Below are 23,997 nucleotides of genomic sequence, written 5' to 3' on the forward strand. Positions count from 1 at the left end.
AAAAATGTTGATATGAAACTTGGTACAAATGTTCATAACCATTTCCCTTCATACTCACAAGGTTCCGGGACTTATCCTGACCACAGAGAAAGAAGAGGTGGTGGCTGAAGATGTGAACACTTCGTCTTGTGTCGCCAATATGCAAAATGTAAGTACATACTTACATGAAGCTGATGCAAGTATATAGTGTAATATTAAACCATACATAAATGTGTCCCTTCCTTGTATATCTAATGTTGATCGGCCTTTATATCACTGAATTTTACTTTAAAAAACCCCAGTAATATGACATCAGCAGTCCATATAATTTTTGGGCTGGTCTGGCTAAGGCCTTGGTCCATAAACACTTTCGATTGCTGACTAGTGGAAAACACCAAACAAATTATTTATGACTGTTGGCCTTGCGACTGGCCATTGTAGGCTTTCATTTTACAAAATACTGATCAAATGAATAGATGTCAGCTGTGCTTAATTGTTTCTTCAAATTAATAAATATTTATTTTACCATAACTCAATTTGAATAAGTATTGAATGAAAACTGTTCCTGACATGAGGTCTGTGTCATCGAGTCTCTTTAAAGCATTACAAAATATGTGTTTAACATCTATTAAACATAGTTTGCCTCTTTTACAGCTGTTTCATCAAACTAAAGAACTGTTTGGAAAGTCTTTACGAAGGACAACTATCATCATGATTATCATCAACTTTACTCTCAGTTTCGGGTAAGTCTATACAGCTAAAGATAGCTGGCAGATAAAGCTGCACTCACTTAGATTGACCGTTTTGATAACTTTTTTATTTTTTGTTTTGGATTGAACCAATCTTTGCGTAAATGACTGGAAACCAATGATATAAGACTGGTGACAAAATATCCGATCACAGATTTTATATTTACGTTCAAAAATCGAAGTTTTGTGGCTAAAAGAGTTACTAATGCTCTAAGAAAAATGAGTATTTCGGCATAAAACATCAATTTTCAATCATAAATATGAAAAATTGTGATCTGATCCTTTGTCAGCAGTCTTAAATCACTGGTTCTCAGACATTTTTGCAAAATTGGCTCATTCTAAGACAAACAAATAAAAGAATTGTCAAAATGTTCAATCTGTGAGAGTGCTTTGAAAGACTAAGATCATCTGTATATGGTAAGACTCTGAGGTGCTCTTGTTTTCCTTATTGTGAAGATAACTGTTAGTTGCTCTAGTATGTTTCCTAGTAAGAAACCAATTGTCTCCTTTTTGATGTGTCAAGTACCGCATAAGACACAAACTGACGACCTATTATTATATTTTCATTTTTGTTATTATTTGTCAAACAGAAAGTTCCATCAATTTTTCCCTTTTTTTCTCATTTTGAAAAAATTAATGGGTTAATCAATTTGTTTTTATTTAAATACATCAGTGCTGGATAAATAGAAATAACAAATCAAACAAGTGAGCAAATGCATAAATAAATTGTAGTTATAAAATATTGAAGCTAAATTGCAAAGATAAGTGTTTGTATAAGTACAAGCCTAAGAATTTTTTTCTCCCACCTCAGATAAGTAGATCCATTAATTTAACCATGCTAGAAATTCTTATCTTGCCCACGGGCGAAGATAAAATGCCCGGATGGAACTTCTTTTAATGGTCACCACAGTGTAATTACCTCCCTTGTTGAAGACTGTCGTCTGTAGGGCATCATGGAAACCTTGTCTTGTGGCAATATTTAGAATGCTAGTTCATTATTTCTCGCTTTAAATGTCACCAGCAAACAGTTTTCAAGCACCTTTCAAGAAATAATGCTTCACTCTTCTTAGAACTATTTAAAGACCAATCAGACCATTTACATACTCTGAATCACTGCGCGAATATCCATGACAACCACGAATTATCGCATATCCGTACGCAATTATTTCCACTAAGCACAAAAGAGTTCTAGCAAAAAATACATTTTTAATTAATTTTGTTTAACTGAGATGGGAGAAAAAGCATCTACCATAGCCGCTTGTGTAAGATAGGTTCATCCCGACCCTTGCGTAGGGTGTTTTGCGGAAACTCGGTAAACCTCGTTTCCGCAAAACACCCTACGCTCAGGTCAGAATGAACCTATCTTGCACGAGCGGCCATGGAAGATACTTATAATTTATTGATCATCAATCAGTAACTGTTTTTAATCTTGAGTAATCAATAGTAAAATGTTTTCCAACTCCGTAAACTGCACTCTCACAAATTGCCCTTTTTGACTACTTAACTTTTATTTTTTGTCTTGGAATGAGTCAATTTTAGTGTAAATGTCGGGAAACCAGTGAAACAAGAAGGCTTTAAGATTAAATCACAGTTGTTCATATTTATGGTCGAAAATGTTTCATGGCTAGAGGAAGGAGTCACTGACGCTTTAGGATTTTTTTAGGCCGTTTTTAAACAATTGAGGTCTGTTCTATTGTGAGTTATCTTTTATGACTGATTTAAAGGCATGATGCCAAAATCAGCTGATTCTGAATCCAAAAGTTAAAAAGTGTCAAAACTCAATCTGTGAGAGTGCAGCTTTAATTGAAGGGGCTGACACATAAACCAAAGTGCCACCTCACCTTATATGTTGATATTGAATTCATTTCAGGTACTATGGCCTGTGGATGTGGTTCCCGGAGATATTTGCTCGTGTTGAGAAGTACGGTGGATCACCATGTGACCACACGGTTGTCAACACCACAGGGACAAATGAAACTGAAGTGTGTAACCCCATCCCGAACGACTGGGTGTTTTTTGAAGGCTTCATGACAGCACTCTCTAATCTCCCTGGCAACCTTTTCACAATATTCCTTATGGATAAACTTGGCAGGAAACCTCTATTAGGTATGGTTTAACAGACTGGTATGATAAAGTTCAGGATTAACCCTAAAACCTGGATTGAAAGCTTTCGGTTTCAGACTATCGTACAGTTGTATTTAGTTAGTTTTTGATGGACACTTTTTGATGGACACTTGCATTAAAAATAGAAAGAAGTACCCTTAAAATGGATATAAATAGCTTTGAAAACCTTTCAACAGGGGTCTAAGCCCTTAAACGCTTCTTATGGCCTGAATCATTTATTGATTTAGAAACTCAGACAATCGTTTATTGATTTAGAAACTCTGACAAGGGTTTTTCGATCGAAAAAATTCAGACAAGCATTTATCGAATTAGAAACTCCGACAAATTTAGAAATTCAGACAAGCGTTTATTGATTTTATAATAGAAACTCAGACAAGCATTATCGATTTAGAAACTCTGACAAGCGTTTATTGATTTAGAAACGCAGAGAATCATTCATCGATTGAGAATCTCTAAAAAGCGTTTTTTGAAACTCAGAGAGGCATTCATCGATTGAGAATATCTAAAAAGCTTTTTTAGAAACTCAGAGTAGCATTTATCGTTTTAGAAACTCAGACAAACTTGGGTCTCTGTTTGCCTCGCCCCTGTTCTGGTACATACATTTAAAGGAGCACAATATAGTTTTACACATGATATATGCGCAAACAAGACATATTAACTTTAATGCAATATATTGTTAACCTCATTTGACTTATATTATCAAAACAAAAAACAGCGTATGTTTGTGTACAGATATAAAAATATTAGCGTTAAATTGGCGCTGTTTTTTAAATTGTGGGTTTAGAAGCCACAGAGCTATGAAATGAAAACCACATTTTTAAAGGCTTATATTTTTGGCTTATATTTTTATCTGTATGCTTTTTTTGCTTTTGTGTTCTTTTATGCATCTATCAAGTAAAGACCTATTGTATTGTGCCCTGAATTTTAAATTCCTTCAATTACAGCTACAAGTATGGTGCTGTCCGGAGTCACAGTTTTCCTACTGCCGGTCGTAAAGACCAAGATCGGGAACCTGCTTATATCATGTGCATTTGGAGCCATCTCCACCGTCGGCTGGAACTCCCTGGATGTACTCCAGGCTGAGCTGTTTCCCACAGCTGTCAGGTATGAGTTTTATCATTGGTCGTTCACAAAGCACTGGCACCAACTTCCAGATATTTCTTAAGCTTTACAGACAGTAGCTTATCTCAATTAGCCAAGAACCATGCCATTACGGTACTTAAATTTAATTTTAATAATTGAAGAATGGTTTGTTGTGATAATGATAGAGATAAGTCCAACATTAAGACGTTATACTTTTAAAGACATTACAAAAAATCATAACACAACAGAAAAGCACAAATAGTGAGCTTAATTGTGAGACATTGGGGCCAGTGTAGAATAGAATGGCGTAACATTGCTTGTATATTTTTCTTGCCTCTTTACAGGTCAACAGCTTTTGGACTCCAATCAGGCGTGGGAAGAATCGCAGCCATCACGGGGAACATGGTGTTTGGGGCACTAGTGGACATTCATTGCGCAATACCCATGATAATGGTGGCTGTCCTGCTCACTATCGGGGGTCTCAGTGCAATAAAACTGCCGAACACAACGGGAAAAGATATTCACTAACACTGTGCTATTTCTGTGATATTGTGGTGGACCTATCATTTGTTTTATGCCCTGCGAATTCGGAAATACTATTTTTTTATAAATGTTATACAGATAAATATATTGCACTAAACAATTGGAAAGGATGTTTAATATATTTCTAACGCTGTGATGAATATAGTGAAAATGTATGAAATAATTGTATATGCTTGCTCTTTTTAATGCATTACATGCAGTTTTATCAGAAAGATATATCACACAGAATAACTAGTGTGAAATAAGCACATGCTTGTTAAACTCCGGCCCTGCTAAATTGTTTGCACAACATATTCAAAATATTTGTTTTATAAAACCATACTGTCACTGGTTACATTTTTAAAATGAAGCAGTAATATAAGGATGTAGGCTTTATTGTTTAAAATTGTGATGTTGATGTCAGACACACACACATAAGAAAGACAATCATATTCATTATCTTTGTTTTTAAACATGTGTGATAGTAAAAGAATATGCTTGGAATTGATTTGTATTAATCAGAGAAACACAATTGTACACATATGTATACTATTTACATTATTTAGTGGTTCTTAAGTTCACGATTAATCCTAATATTAGAATTGGTTGCTTTTAACTTCAGACTTAATTGTACAGTTTTAAAGATTGCTTTTTGCTCAGACATTTGAATTAAAAACAGTTGAAAGAGCCTTGAAATGAAGCAAAATGGCTTTAGAAACAATGGCCAGATTGTTCAGAAGTGATAAGCGACATTGTTAACTTTTAAAGCTGATCTTTTTTATGATGTGCACATATGGTATATATTAAAAAAGACAAGTTCTGCAGAATCTGTTGTTTCATATTAGTAAGCAAAACTGCAGTTCATAAGTGTACCCGTGAAACTTCCAGAGCAATACCGATTTAAAAGTTAACAACGATATGACGTTAACAACGTTGTTAACTTCTGAACAATTGACCCAATGTTGTCTAAATTGGGCATCTTAGCCCCTTAACTCTACTTTGAACATGATTCCCTCATGATACACACACAGGCCCCTACGTATTTTTCAGGATTTAGGATTGTATTTGTATAAGTACATGTATTTCATACTATTTGTGGCTCTTTATTGTTAACTTTGATGTTACACGATATTATTTGTACTTTAATTGTTAATATGTTTACGAAAATGACATATGTAAGATTTTTTATGTTGTCAAATGAATTATGGACTTTATTTTATACTTGCATATTGATTATTTTTTATGGATCGCTGGGCTGGTATTCATATAATATCTGAAATCATTTCTTAACTGGACTTAATTTCCTAAGATTTTCATAGTTAAATTAAAAGAAAAGTAGGAGTTATTTTAGAATGTATATTCAATATCGTCAATTGAAATAAAGTATTTCAGATATTATAAAGTTATTAAATCAAATGACCAGTAAAATACTTAACTTAGGAAAATTACTAAAGGTCAGAGGTTTCATGAATACTGGCCATGAACTTAAAGATGCTAGACACCAGATGATCTTTAAATATCGGCGAATACAGTATTTCCTCAAAACAAGCCTAGAATTGTCAATTCCAGCTAGTAGGAGGCTGATAAACCAATTCACATGGTTAAAATAATAAACACAACGATCATTTTGCTGTCTCATCTGTGTTTCTCTGTTTAAAATAGTGCATAATGGTTAAATAGTGCATAATGGTTTCCCAGTTTATATCATATCTGTGTATAAGTGCAGATAAACTAACCAAGGCTATTTATAAACTTACTCAGATTAACATGATAGACAACCGTAGTAAATTTCGAATTGGAAAAATGCGCAAAAAATGTGGAAGATATGTCGTAAGCAATGTGATACATCAGTAAGTAAGATTCGATTTGTTGTACAAAACAATGTCAAATGTATGTATGGTTTTTACAATTGTTTACTAACAATTGTTTCATCCTTTTTACACCCTTTTTGAGGCCGAAACGTAGAAGCATCAATGTTTTAATAAAAAACCACTGTTTCACTGAGAAATAATTGAACTACTGAAACTACTTTCACCCCTTCGTTTATGAAAACTATATCAGTGTCATGGTAGATTGGTTTTTTGGATTGTAATTGTTGTTATGTAAACATAGAAAAATGGATAGTATGTGTTCACGATGATCTTATATGTAATTGTGATAATTATGATATTTCTTGTTAATTTTGGTATATTCTTTTAGTTTTGTTATGAAAGCAGCTGGGTTGCTTTAAAATCTACATTATAATATCCTATATTAATAAAATATTTTCCTAAAAAAGTTTTTGATAGTAAATATTAATTGTATGGGGTAATTAATGGATGTATATTATAACTATGTATCTATCCTTTAGACAGATGTTCTTGGTGTATTCTCATGCATTTTAAATGCACACAAAACCTTTATTATTTGCACAGGTTCATTCAAAGACCAGTACAGTGCTGAAATCAAAATTCAATATAAGAATAAAAAATGGGAAATATAAGATGTCATTATTGTGTTTTGAATTTGGATGTTTGTGCCATTTTCTTTAAGAATCTTGTCACTATTATTGTATGAACAACATAATATAATAGGTATCAAGGTCAAGGGCATTGAATACCATAATGGTTTCTGCTCGTGAACAAGATAGTACAATAGGTATCAAGGTCAAGGGCATTGAATACCATAATGGTTTCTGCTCGTGAACAAGATAGTACAATAGGTATCAAGGTCAATGTCATTGTACGTGAATACCATAATGGTTTCTGCTCGTGAACAAGATAGTACAATAGGTATCAAGGTCAATGTCATTGTACGTGAATACCATAATGGTTTCTGCTCGTGAACAAGATAGTACAATAGGTATCAAGGTCAATGTCATTGTACGTGAATACCATAATGGTTTCTGCTCGTGAACAAGATAATACAAAAGGTATCCAGATCAAGGTCATTGAATTTGTATAACATAACGGTTTCTGCCCATGAACAAGATAATACAATAGGTATCAAGGTCAGGGTCATTGTACTTGAATACCATTATGGTTTCTACTCATGAACACAATTAAGCAATAGGTATCAAGGTCAATGTCTTTGTATTTGAATACCATAATGGTTTGTGCTCATAAACAGACATAATACAATAGGTTTAGAATGTCAAGGTCATTCTACTTGATTACCATATGAACAAGATAATACAATAGGTATCAAGGTAAAGATCACTATACATGAATTCCATGATGGTTCCTACTCACGAACATAATCATATTATAGGTAACAAGGCCATGTTTGTTATACTCAAATACCATAATGGTTTGTGCTCATGAACAAACATAATATGATAAATATCAAGGTCAAGGTCATTGTTCTTATATATCATTATTTGTTTCTGCTCATGAACAACATAAAATAATAGGTATCAAGGTCAAGGTCACTGTACATAAATACCGTAATGGTTTCTGCTTATGGACACCATAATACAATAGAAAACACTTGAATACCATTGCGGTTTGTGCTCATGAACTTTAAGTATGTAGAAGTTATGTAATGGCACTGTATTACAGTCATTGTTATAAAAAGTATGAAATTATACTTAATTGTTTAAAACGCCATTTAGAAATTAGTTATTATGTTTTATATTATTTATATACTATGCTAATGGTGATCTTTTGTGGCAACATGTTGTCAGTCAAGCATCATTTACAATTTTAGCTCGACTTTTCCAGAATAAGGAGAGCTATTCTTTTTTCCTAATCAGAACATCAGGTAGGACAACTTTAGTTGAATATAATGCAAATTATCTCCCTTGCTTTTCCTAGATATTTTTGGTTTCATTTTGCATGTAGGTACTTTTTAAGTGTATGTATCTGAAAACAGATGTATTTGATTGATAATTATGCCCCCACCCCATTCGAAGAAGAGGGGGTATACATGTGTATTACTTAGCACATGTCAGTCCATCGGTAGGTAGTTCGGTATGTCAGTCGGTCGGTAGTTCAGTAGACCAAAGCTTGTCTGAAATCAACTAGATAATGCCTAGACATAATTTTTATGGTCCTCAAACATGACTTGGCATAATGATTGGCAAACATCTAGTTTACACAAATCTTCCCAGCTATCAAACTAGTAAATTCTTGCACGCAAAGTTTTCTGTTTTAGTATTTAATGAGATGCACATGATGTACCTGATTAGCCTGTTATGTTACAAGGAGATTGTAATATTGGTTCAACAAACAATAGTTCAGAGATATAAACCACTGTTTGTTCACACAAGCTTATGTATGGCCATTTTATGTTCAGCTGTTTTAAAACCATTCTACTCCGCACTACTTTGTGCCATATAATAGATCCAGTGTGTGTTTACCACGTGATAAATTACGTCATATATGCTACGTCGAAAGGCAACATTTTGCTCAAATGAATACTTAAAACAAAGATTACTTTAAAAATAATAATTTCTTTAACTACACCATTTTAAATTAAACAAAGGATAGTATATGCCGCTTAAAGAGCCCCGCCTTCTTTTTATTACCGGAGTTCGATAAGTTGATAAGTTTCATCAAACACTTCGACAAACCTATTTCAAAAATGTTTTGACAGTGCTCCGTCAAACGGTCGTTTTATCAAAAGCTTTGTCGAAGTGTTTTAAGAAACTATACTCTTGATAAAACTCTGGTAATTTTAAGACCAAAGGCGAGGCTTCGTAAGCGGCGTATACTGCGCTATGTTTCATTCAAAATGGTGAAGAAATATTGAAGTTATCTTTGTTTAAAGTAAAGTCTTCATTCGAAGCAAAATATTGCCTTCCGACGTAGTATTTATGACGTAATTTATGACGTGGTATACACACACACTGAGATATGTTGGTGGGGTGTGGATCACGTTATAAAGACTGTTTGATTGTCGAAATTACCATGAATTCGGCGAATACAAAAATATTTTTCTAGAAATCTGTGAAAAAATAAATAAGAAGATCAGACGATAAGAGTATTCAAGATTACGTTAAAAAAAACTCACACTGTAAAAAGTTTATCGAATTGATAACAAAATAAAATTCTCTTTCAGATACCCTTTTAATACACATTTATAAGTAACAAACGCATAAAAAACAAACACTCAAATTGTGAATAAATAAAAATTAATTTCAGAAAAGACTCAACACGAACAGCTGTAGACATGGTAAAATATATTACATTAATATGACGTAATGTATATGTAAATATGACGTCACAGTTTCCTTGTTGGCACCTCATTGCATTGACACTATAAAACATATAGAACGATCACAACACGTTTGAAGCTGAACACAATTCAAATCTAGCGTGGATCCATATATGTATTCAACACAATTTTAATGTACGGCTAAAAGGCAGTTGTGCAATACAGTGACAACCCGGTGCTACTAGAACGCTACCCTTTTTCCAGCCAATATCCTACTTTGACCTACTTCTAATGGCTAGTTACGACACGTAATCATCACTGAAATTCCCTTAGATAAAAATACCGTAATGTACTAAAGTAATGCTGACTGTCTTAATAAACATGTTATTTTTATTAATCAGTGTGTGTATACCACGTGATAAATGACGTCATAAATGCTACTTTGGAAGACAATACTCTGCTTCAAATGAAGCCTTAAAACAAAGATAACTTTATTTTATTCATCATTTTCAATGAAACAAGACGCAGTCTACGCCGCTTACTTAGCCCCGCCTTCGGTCTTTACTAGAGTTTGATTGAGAGTTTAGTTTCTTAAAATACTTCGACAAACCTTTGCACAATTATAATCGCCGCCTGATGGATCGCTTTCAACACTTTATTTCGGAAACAGGTTTGTCAAAGTGTTTAAGGAAACTAATCACTTAATAAATCTATGGTAATCACACGAAGGCGGAGCTTTTTAAGCGGTTTAGATCTTCCTTTGTTTCATTTAAAATTGTACAGAAAAAGAAAAGTTATCTTTGTTTTAGGTCATTTATATTCGAAGCAAAATGTTGCCTTCGAACGTAGCATGTATGACGTAATATATCATGTGGTATACACACATTGTTAATATGTACCGACTACTTTTAGACAGTTTTAAATCTATGGTATCCATTATCAAATAGCATTTTCGATCGATGAAACTATTGTTTTCAATCAGATTTTCATTTGTATTCTATAAAAAGTATACTTTAACAAATAGTATCATTAGTACAGCATTTGAAAGTTCTGGTTAAAATAACAAAAACTAATCATTTAAAAGGCACTTCAGAGAGAAAACACAATTATCACAGACTAATGTATGAAGTCTAATACCATAAATGGATGAACGGATCAATGTTTCATATTTACCTAATATTAGTACATGTATATATTGATACTGATGACTTTCACTTTTTCATAATGCTTCATTGCCCTGAAAGTTGTAAGTTTCATTCTCGTATGTGTCTCGATGCCAATGAAAATAGCAACAGTTTATTTACCACTCTGGACTAATTCATCGTCGGTAACCACGGTACTTAATTCCGTTACACTTCGTTAATTAATATCGTGGGACAACTGATTGACAAAAGACCATGCACGAGACAGGGGAGACAACTTTTCCAATAAATATTTTAAAATATTCTTCAATTACCCTGAACTCCAAGTAGCCTCGATTGCCAAGTGGTCTAAGCTACTGTCTAATATTATTGTACTGAAAAGCCGGAACCGGCTTCCGTCAGAATAAATTTCTACACCTTGCGGTTCCAAATGAAACTGCCTCATTAATTATGCATGATGACGAGATTTTCCAAACTAAATTGCCCACGGTTCACAACAAGGCACAGCGTAGTAGTATATCTGGTGTATCTGACTAATTGTGCAATACAAAACCTTCAAAACCATCATCGTCTATTACCAACTGATCCCCGGTGCCTGTCAGGTTCAGTGGAGGAACAATATCTGGCCTCGAAGCCGATATGGCGGGAGCACTAGAACCATTATTATTAAACAGATTGCTTCTTTGTGGCACCGGTGAAGGTTTTGAAGATGAACTAACTGAGCTGGTAATATCAGTACGAGGTTGTTTTGTTGCAGTGATTGTTGGAATATTGTTAACATCCTCGGTCATTTCTCTTATACTATTGCCACCAGGCACAGCGGTTGGAACGTTTGTTGGACCGGAGCTGCTCAATATAACTCTAGCCTTAGGTGGCTCCGGCTCCTTTGGTTTACTTTCTAATGTAGTAGGTCTTTGCTGCGGTAAAGTTCGTGTCTTATTCGCTGACTGACTCTGTACAAACTTTGGCTCGCTGACCGGTTTGCTATGAATCACTGGCACTGGTTGACTCTGAATAAGTCTCGGATTTGAACTCATTGATTTGGAATCTTTCCTGTTCTCTGCTTGGGATTCTGTCCTGTCTTCATTACTCTGTGTACCACCAAACTTTGAAGAATAGCTGTCTTTTAATGAATCACTTGTCGCAGTACTAGATTTAGACTTTTTTGCATTCGACGAATCACTTGCAAGATAATCTCCATCTGAGTCACTTCTGCTTTTACTTCGCCGTTTGCTCCTGTGTCCAGACGACTCCTTGGTTCTAGATCTATGCCTGTGTTTACCCTTCCCATGGTCTTTATCATTTGATTTATACTTACGAGCACTCTTAGACGATTTTGGTTTCTTGCCTTTCATGACAACTCTGTACCAGTCTCCTGGATCTTCTTTTTTGAAATATCGGTTAGTATCTGATGGGTCACTTTCAAAGTTTATTGTAGACAGTTCTAAACTGGCCATCAAATCCCTTTCTCTATCATTCGGCTCGTATGCTTTCGGTTTTCCGTTCTGAGTCGTGTTCAGGAGAGAATCATTTCGTCTTTCATTGAGACTATCATCTGTATGTTTCGCGTAGTGAGCTTTAACATTGTCTTGACGCTCAACGTCATAATCCGCATAACTGTGTCCGTTGCTCTGAGCTGAAAAGTGGCCTGCCAAATGACCGGACTTTGCATCACAGTTTTCTTTCGATGGTGCGAACCCTGTGTTTTGAACATTGCCATTTTGATCAGACTTCTTTTCCTCATTTGGTACCATTGTTTGTCTCGCATGTTTCCTTGACCTGGAAAATAATTGTATTACATGAACTAGTTTCGTGAGCTTGGTGATGCAATGTTGATATTTTCTGTTTCACTGCCATTTACGACAATAAACAACGACAGTGTTTTCTGTTACACCATTTCTAAATTCATGATCCCGTTCAAGGTTTTGGTTTAGTTTAAACTTATTTTTACAACGACTTTAAAACGCTGTGTGGAATATCGGAGTACCCGGAAAAAATCTATTTGTCCGGCTTGGCGACCAAAAAACCAAATTAACATGCACGAGGCCGAGAATCGAACCTAGGTCGCATAGTCGAGAAGCGAGTACGCTAACCATTGCGCTAACCAGACAACAAAATAACAAAATGCTTTGTTAGAAACTTTTTTAGCGTGTCATATAAAAGTGTTTGTTCTTGAATCAATATCTGTTTGATCTAAATCAAGCCAAAATCCATTGTTTGCCAACTTGTTTGGAAATTATCTTTATATAACCATTATAAAACGAGTAACATACAAAATAATTTGAAATGAAAATATGATTGAATGATATCAATTGCTACGATAACACTTTTCATGAATAACATACTGAAATAGATTCAGCACACATAATTTGAATACCGTATAACTATAAATGTACGATTGAATAAATAAGCAAAACGTTAAGGTCGATATTGTTAAACAAGTTCATGTAAATGGGTTTATTGATAAGGGGCCTTCTTTATAACTGTGGGATATTCAATGAAAACTAGCGATTAATTTGTTGCAGAAATAAGTAAAGTTTAAAATTACTTAAACTAAAAAGTACAGTAGTACCCCGGGGAAATGGTGCACCTAGTTCAACAGTACCCCGGGGAAATGGTGCACCTAGTACAGCATTACCCCGGGAAAATGGTGCACCTAGTACATCAGTACCCAGGGGAAATGGTGCACCTAGTACAACAGTAACCGGGAAAATGGTGCACCTAGTACATCAGTTACCCGGGGAAATAGTGCACCTAGTACAGCATTACTCCGGAAAAATGGTGCACCTAGTACAGAAGTACCCCGGGAAAATTGTGCACCTAGTACAGTAGTACCCAGGTAAAAGGATGCACCTAGTAAAGCAGTACCCAGGTAAAAGGGTACACCTTGTACAGAAGTACCCAGGTAAAAGTAAACACCTAGTACAGCAATACCCAGGTAAAAAAGTAAACACCTAGTACAGCAGTACCCAGGTAAAAGGGTACACCTTGTACAGAAGTACCCAGGTAAAAGTAAACACCTAGTACAGCAATACCCAGGTAAAAAAGTAAACACCTAGTACAGCAGTACCCAGGTAAAAGGTTGTCTCTTTATCGTATCATCTGAATAATTTATCATATTAACTGCATATAATGTAAGAACACTATTGTTGCCCCCACTAAGACTGATAACGCCTCGTATTGTACAATGCAATTATGACACATAATACTTGATACATAATACATTGAACAAGGCCGCGGTTATTACCTTTTGCACATGATGTAGGTGGCAACAGCGACGAAGCCAATCAAAACCACGGCTAGAAGCGGAACCAGGATAACCACTGGAAAAGAATGTCACTTGAGAATAATAAACTTTCACATCTATTTTCGCTGTTTCTTAAAAGGTCGTATAACAATTTAAACCGGATTTAACTCGATAATTGAAAAAAACACGTTTATTTTTATTTTAACATATTATAATACACCCATCATCATATTTCAATAGAACTCAAACATACGCTGATTTGTCATAAGTTTTCCTTAATCCGTTGAAATATACACTACTTTCAAAAACAGTGTCTTTTTTTCTATTTCACAATACTATTTTATTAAATAAGAACATTGAAGATGATTTCTGTAACCTTAATCATGCGTCCAAACATCTATGTGTATTATAAACACTCAATACTGAAATCAAAATGAATTAAATTTGTAAATAAATCGTCAATGTATTTGCCAAAAAATCGTATCAGACTGTCTTATCTTTTTTCTTATCGTGATAAGCCATCTTGGCTGCATTTATAAATCTACAGACAAATAAATACTATATACATAAAGCAAACACTAATTGTTTACTTAAATATGATTTGGACGATTGTTCAGAATTTTGTTTAAGTTAACAAAGTTGTTAACGTCCTCGTTGTTAACTTATAAAACGTTGCTGCCTTGGAACATGAAACGGATAAACTTTTGATCTGCTGTATTTATATGAAGATTTAAGACAAGATTTGAGACAACTACATTTATTTCAGCGGTACTTATATTTTAATATGTGGGCTTATCATCAAATACTTTAAAACGTTAACAACGATGTCGCTTATCACGTTGTTAACTTAAACACAGCTCAGAACAATCGGCCCATAGAATACAATTAAGCTTACCTAAATTGGACTGTTTTGGTGGATCATATTTCTGGACAGGGGGCTCCCAGAAACCGCTTGATGTCGTTCCCTTTCCTGGTGTTTTAGTTGTGTCCTTTGATGGTTGTGTAGTCTGATCCACAATGTGTTCAGTACTATTATCATTACTTGTTGTTGCATTCACATCTATATCAGTTACATTTTCTGGGGTGACTGTTGTATTTACATAAATATCCGTCACATTTTCCGGATTCACAGTGGTACTGTTAAAATCAATATCCGTCACATTTTCCGGGTTGATAGTGGTACTGTTAAAATCAATATCTGTCACATTTTCCGGTTTGATAGTGGTAATGTTAAAATCAGAATCAGTCACATTGGCAGGAATTGTTGTAGTACCATTTCCAAATGAGGATGTAACGTTTTCATTGGCTACTGTACTTTGTTCAGTTGTGTTACCATTATGTATCTTCGTGCTGGCAATTGTTGATAGTTGTCCTTCTGTAGTTTGTGTTGAATTACCTGGTTCGGATGTGATATTCAAATTGCTTCCAGTCGAAGACTTGGTAAATGGCGTAGAAGTGGTGTTGAAATCTCCTGTTGAGTTGTAACCAGGCGTTGTTGAAAACTTGTTTGTTGTGTTTGATTTCATTGTGGTAGCATTGCCAGTTCCAGATGTGGTAGCCACTGGTGCAGCAGTTGTGTTCACAAAACTGACAGATGTAACTGACGTCGACAAACGCGAAGAAGGCAAGGTTGTTAAATTCCCAGGAAAAGTGCTAGACATTGATACTGAAACAATGATATCCGTGTTATTTGAGGTAGGTGTTGTTGTCTTTGTAAGCAAGTGAGTGGCTACAGTATCCTCTGTGTCTTTATCAATACTTGTGGTAGTAGTTTTGCTATCAATACTTGTGGTAGTAGTATCGTTATGAATACTTGTGATAGTAGTATCGTTATCAATACTTGTGGTAGTAGTATCGTTATGAATACTTGTTGAAGTAGTATCGTTATCAATACTTGTGGTAGTAGTTTTGCTATCAATACTTGTGGTAGTAGTATCGTTATCAATACTTGTGGTAGTAGTATCGACATCAATACTTGTGGTAGTAGTATCGACATCAATACTTGTGGTAGTAGTATCGTTATCAATACTTGTGGTAGTAGTATCGACATCAATACTTGTGGTAGTAGTATCGTTATCAATACTTGAGGTAGTAGTATCGTTATCAATACTTGTGGTAGTTGTTTCGTTATGAATACTTGAGGTAGTAGTATCGTTATCAATACTTGAGGTAGTAGTATCGTTATCAATACTTGAGGTAGTAGTATCGTTATCAATACTTGTGGTAGTAGTATCGTTATCAATACTTGTGGTAGTAGTATCGTTATCAATACTTGAGGTAGTAGTATCGACATCAATACTTGTGGTAGTAGTATCGTTATCAATACTTGAGGTAGTAGTATCGTTATAAATACTTGAGGTAGTAGTATCGTTATGAATACTTGTGGTAGTAGTATCGCTCTCAACATTTGTGGTAGTAGTTTCGTTATTGAATGACGCTGTGAGTGTTTCGTGTTTAATGTGTGAGGTAGTAGTTTCATAACTTATGGGAAATGTAGTCTTTATAGTACTGACAGATGAGATGGTTGACGTTTCATGAGTTACCGGCAAGGGTGTGACTGTTTCGTTACTGGCTCGTGTTATTGATGATTGGTGATGCGCTTGACGTGTCGTTAATGTTGCGTTATTGATCTGTAGTGTAGAAGTGTGGGTGTTTAATGGCAACGTGGTGTTGTCTGTGATAGACCTAAATGTAGACTGCGGTTCCGTTGTGGCTAATGTTATGGTAGGCTGTGTTGTAATTGTTGTGACTGGTTTTGCTGTGGATTGAGTTATATTCTCACCTGATGTTGATGGTGGCGAAAGAGTAGTAAGGGAACCTAACGTGGTTGTAATGTTTTGATGTCCAGGGCTAATGGTCGTCTCTGGTTGAGCCGAGATAGTAGTGTTTTGAGGTTGGGTTGGCAGTTTGGTAGTTGTGGTTGGCGGCGTTGTACATGTAAGTGTAAAAGTGGTGTCGTTACGATCTGAAACAGAAGAATGGGTTCGTTGTATTGATGCATATGAATATAAGAAATATGACAATGACTAATTGGTCAACGAATTATTCAGAAATGATTCTTAATTCTGCATTATCATCATTACATACAATTTAATCCGAATTGGTTATATTGTAAGTACGGTTTAAGTATGTGGATATCTTTAAAAAAGTGTAAATTCTTACCAGAGGCAAACGTGATACAGTAGTTGGAGTTGGGGTTTTCGATCAACAGGTTTCTCGTGTAAGTGATGAAAGCCGAGTTTCCCGTGCTGACGTGAGTGGCTGAACCACCACAAATGGTTTTAATGCTCTTTTCTTTGAACAGAATCGACAACGTGGTTCCACAGTTAACGTCTTTCAGTGCGGCAATGATGTCAACCGTGACGCCGCTGGAGGTGGCAAGCGCCGCACACGTGCAAGTTTCGGCGCCATTTCCGGCAGCGCCTGAGATGTCCAGGGCCACGGACGAGCCTCGGACCGTCCCAGCTACGCACATAGAGGCGACCGGAAGCTCGGGAGGACATACCTGGCCCAAAATGATGCCTGTCAATAGAAAAGACGTGGATAGTAAGTGAACACATATCTGCTTAGAAACAATGCATTTTAATCCGCTTAGAAAAGTACCAGGTTGTTTTTAATTTACTTGAGTGTCGGTATTCAGTTTGCCTTTGTGAATACAAAAGAGAACAGAACAGAACAGAACAGAACAGAACACTTATTTACTTTAACTATACGTAGTTTCTCGTCCTTACAAACATAAAATATAAACACATATGAACACATTAATATAAGCTATGTAGTATAAATATATATATATACCTTTATAAAAAAGATGTGACATCCTATAAATAATATACAAACAATGCCGTGTTTTATTGATGTTTTTAAGATTAATTCGATAAAAAATATTTCTTAGATATCAGAAGTTGAAGGGTTTTAGCCTGGTTTTGAAAGGACATAGTACTGCAAAATATGGACAGTATGCTTATGCATCAGTCAATTGTAACAACGGCCTCCCAGGTCCGGTGGTATACCGGGGATAGCCGGGGAAAAGGGCCGTGTTTTTACTTTCCAGGTGCCACCGCAGGGCCGGGTGACCGCGGTGGTTTTGTCATAGTGCCAAATTTAGCGGAGATTGGGCCTTATATAGAGTCTCTGGGGTGCGGCCAGGGTTTAACCATCAGTTCGTCCCCGCAGAGCGGGGATTTTACCCGGGTTGGCTGGACCAAAAATCAAAGTCCCGGCTATTCCCCGGACCTGGGGGGGGGGGGGGGCGTGGTTACAATTGACTGGTGCATTAGGGAGAAAAAGGGCACATTGTGTCGGACTGTCAACATTTCGAACATATGATTATGAAATTGACCAAAAATGTTTGTGTTAAATTAAAGTAATATAGGTTTTCATCTTCAAAATTTGTTAGGTTTTTATGTATAAATAATCACATTATAAGTTTTAATCAAAACGAAATAAATAGTTGACAATCTGAAGCATTTAATTCTGTAAAGGCAAGTGCATGGGTCACATGTTGGTCTCCATGGGTGCAGGGTGCTACCACAAAAGGGCAGGGTGCGGCACCCTTTCATAAATCTTAGGCTAAAACCTTAGAAGTTGCTTGTGTTATCATTCATTGTGAGGGTCTCACAGATATATAGTTACATTTTAAAGGTTCTCGCTCTTGTTTTTTTGTAAAATGCACTTTTTGTACGAAATAAAGTGTAATGAGAAGTTAAGAAACTAAGATACCATAAGCTGGAACCATTCAACAAATATTTATTGATATTTGCTTAAATGACATCTTTGAAGAGGACACTTTTTACTAGCGTTATTAAGGCTAATTACGGCTTTGTTATTACGTGATTGGTTGATTGACATTATCACGTGATGTTATCTGTAATTTTAAATCGTCAAAATATGCATCACTTTTGTTTCAGTAATGTTGGTCCGGTGGTTACGGCTTAGATTGAATTCTTTTCTTAACCGGCGTGAGTTCGAACCCCACTTCAACAATATTATAACGCGCGAGGCCAACAAGGCCGACTGATCCCTTCAGAGAAAAGCATGCTCAACCAATAAGGGGTCGACTGGTCTTTATATACAGTAAATTCTCAATCCACACGGAGCACGGGCTTTGATAATTTGCATATTACCAACCAAATACATCAACGTACTATGAACGTACTTCCGTCTATAACGGAATGTTATACTATGAACGCACGTACGCCTGCAGCGGACCGTTACATTACTATCCCCTCCGAGGGGACTCGTCCCAAGTCTTGGTCTGAGAAACTCATGGGTGAGGCAACTCCGGTCCGGCAGTTGTCTTCCCACCGCTGCCACCATGTGTAACGTGCAAGACCATCAAGGCCAACCGACCCGTTCAAGGTTGAGCATGCTCTTCTCTGAAGGGATCTGTTGGCCTTGATGGTATCGCACGCTACCATATTATCGATAGTATGGATTAGAATAATGATAAAAAGGTGTTTTTAGATGCATTACCGGTCCAAAAACATGAGCGAGTACATTTAAGCCTTCTTTATGATTCACCTACCCTTAAACAAATCTTAACCTTTCAATGTATTAGATGTTCATATACCTGGGATGGCTTGGGCTACAATGAACCATATTGACCACATTTTCTCACTGATATTAAGTAGATTTCTCTCATAATCCCCTTCCGCGATCGTTATACTGTATCGGAATAATTTTCATTTAAGTTTATACCTGAAAATATAACAAACATCACATTAAAATAAAGTACGGTGAAAGGACAGTATTTTATACGTGTATGAAGTTTACAATGTATTTTGAAACTGATAAAGACTTAAACCACGTCCTGGTGCATATGTACTTAGTATATTTATATCTACTAATCCAATTCAATTCAATTCAACAACTTCAATGCATCAGTGGAATCTGAATTGTATCAAAAGTAGACATCTAAATGTATATTATGATAATAATTATTTAAATTACATAAGATTTATGCATTTTTATATTTAAATTCTATAAAATGTATGCGTTAAGTATACATCTTTTTTATTCGAGCATATCTGTAGGAGGGACATTTATTATATTCATTCAAATTTTCTATCCATAACACGTTGTATTTGAACCGGAATTATGTGACTTTTATGAAAATTAAAATAACATATATCAAATTACGAGCTAAATTTGCACGTTCTTAATAGTGTGTTATGTAAAATGTATCCTCAAATTTAACCCAATTGTACTTGCCTTAACTTTTATAAACATTTTCCGCAAATGGTATAAATTCCACTCTTCTTCTGTTTTGAATAATCCCTTTTCATATATCCACACTTGAAAACTAAAACGGCTGCTTAAAACACTGCAATGGTTTTATCTTAGCATGGATTAACCGTCCTAAAGTGTTAAACTTTTCAATAACCTAATTTAGAATAACTATTTATTGACATATTTGTAGTTTTTCACAAATCAATCAAAATGTTCAGATTTCACATAAACTACTAGTTTCTTTTCCACCCTGTTATAAACAAACCTAACATGTTCACACCCGATCTTTGTGTACGTATCGATCCCTACCCGCTATATATTTAAGATCAATACATGAACTCTATACTCATGTCAATGAGATTATATCGGCATTCGATATGAATGGCTGAAATAGTTTTGGGTCATCAGAGAATTTCATATAGTAAGTAAGTAAGGAATTGTTTATCAATGTGAAATGTCTGTATACAGAACAGAAAATATTAAAAAGTATAAAGAATCGAACAGATAACACCCGGCTCTATTTGCCTTTAAGTCACCAGTTGGGAAAGTTTACGATAATTCAGCTTAAAGCTGTGTATTGACGTAAAACGAACATATATTTATATATATGTAAATAATGGAATTCTGAGTTAGAACAATAGTAAATGTGAAATAAGATATTAGACTGTTACTTAAAGCGGCGCCAACCCACAGTGTGCCCCTATAAACGTATGAAAATAATATGAATCAGACCAACCCGTTATTTTTAAGTCACACCAAAGCCGGACCCAACACGGACCAGCCCGGAATAACACGATATAGAGATATATTGATTCGGGTTTCCGGATGATCCCGCCCTAGACGGTCGCAAAATGATCGAACTAGCCCGGACCCACCACGGTACCACAAGGGATGAACACGAAGCAAACACGGATTACACCGGTAACACCACGGCAGCGGCACGGACCGTCCCGGAAAGACCCAGAACATCTAGGTGTTAACATGGATGACATCCTGGACCATCCCGGACCATCCCGTATCAGCTACGGACTGACCCAGACCCAAAATGAACCGCCCCGAGGTGATCATTGTCCAACGCGACATGACGGATCGCCCATGATCAACACGGTGCCACTACGGACCTTTCCGGAACCAACTCAGACTGTACCGGACTACCCCGGATTGAAAATCCTCCCGGATGGTCCCGGATGAACACGGATGTTTTTTTAACAGTTTAAAATTGGTGGTATCCCGGACCACCCAGGACCATTCCGGACTGTCCCGGATAAGTCCAGACCCAATGGGGATCCAACACGGATCTGATCGCGAATCGGCCAAACTTCAGTCCGGGATGATCCGGGACAGCCCGGGAGGTCGGTGAGACTGGGGCTCAAGGGGCCGTATTCAATAATCAACTTAAATTTAACTTGAACATAGAAGTAGGTTCCGAGGGTTTTGATTTGACTGTAAATTTAATTGGCAAAGATATTGAACCGAATCACGGAGGCATTTATAAGGATAAGAATAAGAAATTATATTGAATACATACCCTGAGCGAAACAATTTTTTTCACGCAATAATTTTGATAATTTAAAACACTTACTGAAAACCCCGATTTTCCCCAAAAATATTCCATGATCATATCTATAGTTTTTCAAATAATTCATGTTTGGTTCAATACATTGAAATTGATAACAGTTAGCTTACATATGGATTCTTGGTGGTATTAAACACTATGCGGCTCCTGCCATAACTGTAAGCTGTAACACTAGTAGAGGATTAAGAGTGCGGGGTTGGAACCTGAGACCTCCACCCCAAGCACACCCTACCACCTGCCCTAAAAGTGTTCAATTGAACTTTATTATGTCAAAATCGGGTAAAATTGTGAATAAACTAAATAAATGACGGAAATTATTTAGACCATTTCATACCCAATGGTCAACATTTTGTTGTTGGAGTACCACCAGAGAACACTGACTCCCTAAGGGTGGCAGTTGGCTTTCAGTCTTTCGATTTTGCATTTGATGAAATATTGACTTATTGTATTTGAACAGAGCAAAAGTTCAAGTTAATTCAATGCTCCAAAACCTTCTTATGCTAAGTTCATTTGTAAACAGTAGTATAACAAGAGGGCCAAGATGGCTCTATATCACGCCTCCAACATAAATGACGCAACGCCATTGGTCCAGGACTGGTCACGCGGTGACCCCATATTTTTCCATATTGGGTCACCAAATTTATATCGTACCAAAATGGCGTTTATTCTCCGATTCCGATGAATAAATGAAACATTTAAAAGTTTTAACATGTTGTTGACGTGATATATACGTTACGGGGGTTAGAAGGGCCTTTTTTAATAATTGGTTAACGGATCCGCCGCCCAATTATTTCGAAAACTCCAAAAAAACAACAACAAAAACCAGATTTTTTTTTCTTTTGGTATTTTTTTTTTAAATATTGAAAAAAGTAAATCAGTTTTTTTTTCCGCACATGAAATGATGTTAAACCTGTTGTCTGTTCCTTTGCAACATAAGGATGCAGTTTTAAAAATTGTTTTCAAAATGGCGGCCTCAATTGAGCTGAGATCATACAAAAAATAAACCCTCATTTTCAACATACCATCTGCATTTAAAGTATTTTTTTGGCATAACTGACATCAAGTCTGATGTCTGTATCAATGGTAACAAATCACATATAAACCAGAGTAATTGATAAAATATATTGTCCTGTGTTTGTCCCAGGGGGCATTAATTGTTAAAAAAATATATGGAAACAACTACTCAAGTAATCAAAATCTGGCCAGGGGTAACTTAAATTTTGTTAAAGCTGCAGAGATATATCTTACCTTCAAAGAATTCATTACTGAATATAAAGTCATTTTTATTATTTACATTTCCTTATTCCATTTAATAAATAATTGAGTCAGTGAAATTTGTTACATTGTGCTTTTTCTGTTGAGAAGAAGTAGTGCCCAGCAATGAGGAGACACAGGCATATTCATAGTAAGGTTGATATATGGAAATAGTGTTGCAAATAGGAAAACTCTTGCAGTCAGGATGTGCTTCAAAAAAACATCAACAAAAAGTGACAGTAAAACTGAAAGTTTGTAATAATATTGACTTAAAATGTGACATTATTTAAGGTGGAAGTATATATAATGCTCATATCATGATTACATTAATTTGAATTTGAAATTGGTAGGAGAGAAAATTTGACTGTAAAGCCAAACATATGAGTATGACAAAGTGAGCATTTGAACATATTAATATTCATTATAATATTGAGGCATTGAAGACATTGTGTTGCATAGAAATCAAAACATACTTTTAAAAGTATTTTAAATGTCATTCATATGTATTTATGAACATGTCTTTCCTGTTTGTTCTTATTTTGATATTTTGGTTTTGGGTTTCGCCACAAACGCTATGAAAAATACATGTACATGTAAAAAAATTAGTAAGAGTATGAAATCCTTTCTTTCGCACCACCCGTCCAACATTTTTTTCAAAAAATAATCCGTTAACCAATTAATAAAAAATCGCCTAGGTGACCCGATATGGGATATACGGGCCGTAGGGCTTCGTTCTCACCCGATATGGTTTCCATTGCCCCGTTTATCTCATATCGGGTCACCTACTAACCCCGTAACTTATAATATCGCTCACCTGATTGAACAACGGGTTCTAAAGTTATTGATCAGACAACGTACCATAAATAAAATACATAATTGACAGAGGGTCACATGAAAACCAAAACCCCACTTAAACCAAAATGCTTTCTTCATACTATAATCATGTATTTTCTT

The 23,997-nt window shown here is 35.7% G+C and overlaps 2 protein-coding genes across 5 annotated transcripts in view; one reads left to right on the top strand and one right to left on the bottom strand.

Annotated features, from left to right (window-relative positions):
* Nucleotides 1–6,933, top strand: part of LOC128238338 (synaptic vesicle glycoprotein 2A-like) — a 29,357-nt gene extending 22,424 nt beyond the window's left edge. For all 4 annotated transcript variants that reach the window (XM_052954172.1, XM_052954174.1, XM_052954171.1 and 1 more), the window contains 5 exons: nucleotides 62–148; nucleotides 634–722; nucleotides 2,599–2,834; nucleotides 3,797–3,956; nucleotides 4,280–6,933. In XM_052954172.1, the coding sequence (XP_052810132.1) occupies nucleotides 62–148; nucleotides 634–722; nucleotides 2,599–2,834; nucleotides 3,797–3,956; nucleotides 4,280–4,463 (756 nt within the window). In that variant the 3' untranslated portion in view covers nucleotides 4,464–6,933. The remainder of the gene's footprint in view (nucleotides 1–61; nucleotides 149–633; nucleotides 723–2,598; nucleotides 2,835–3,796; nucleotides 3,957–4,279) is intronic.
* A 2,563-nt stretch (nucleotides 6,934–9,496) lies between these two features.
* LOC128238335 (mucin-4-like) lies at nucleotides 9,497–20,499 on the bottom strand. Its single transcript, XM_052954161.1, has 7 exons — nucleotides 20,196–20,499; nucleotides 19,555–19,682; nucleotides 17,145–17,504; nucleotides 16,765–16,947; nucleotides 14,878–15,648; nucleotides 13,983–14,058; nucleotides 9,497–12,514 (listed from the first exon to the last, which is right to left on the bottom strand). Exons 2-7 carry the CDS (start codon nucleotides 19,592–19,594, stop codon nucleotides 11,269–11,271), a joined length of 2,676 nt encoding a protein of 891 aa, XP_052810121.1. The 5' UTR covers nucleotides 19,595–19,682; nucleotides 20,196–20,499; the 3' UTR covers nucleotides 9,497–11,268.
* Between the last annotated feature and the right edge of the window lie 3,498 nt (nucleotides 20,500–23,997).

This window comes from Mya arenaria, chromosome 6 (assembly GCF_026914265.1).
Source record: "Mya arenaria isolate MELC-2E11 chromosome 6, ASM2691426v1".
Taxonomy (NCBI): Eukaryota; Metazoa; Mollusca; class Bivalvia; order Myida; family Myidae; genus Mya; species Mya arenaria.

What these genes read in the sequence shown, in the direction of transcription:
- LOC128238335 (XM_052954161.1), bottom strand. Translation starts at nt 19,594, where the DNA reads ATGTGGTCAATATGGTTCATTGTAGCCCAAGCCATCCCAG. An exon ending in TGTAGCCCAAGCCATCCCAG is followed by an intron (nt 17,505 to 19,554) that starts GTATATGAACAT and finishes TTCTATTGACAG; the next exon opens with GCATCATTTTGGGCCAGGTA. An exon ending in ACCTACATCATGTGCAAAAG is followed by an intron (nt 12,515 to 13,982) that starts GTAATAACCGCG and finishes ATTATTTTCCAG; the next exon opens with GTCAAGGAAACATGCGAGAC.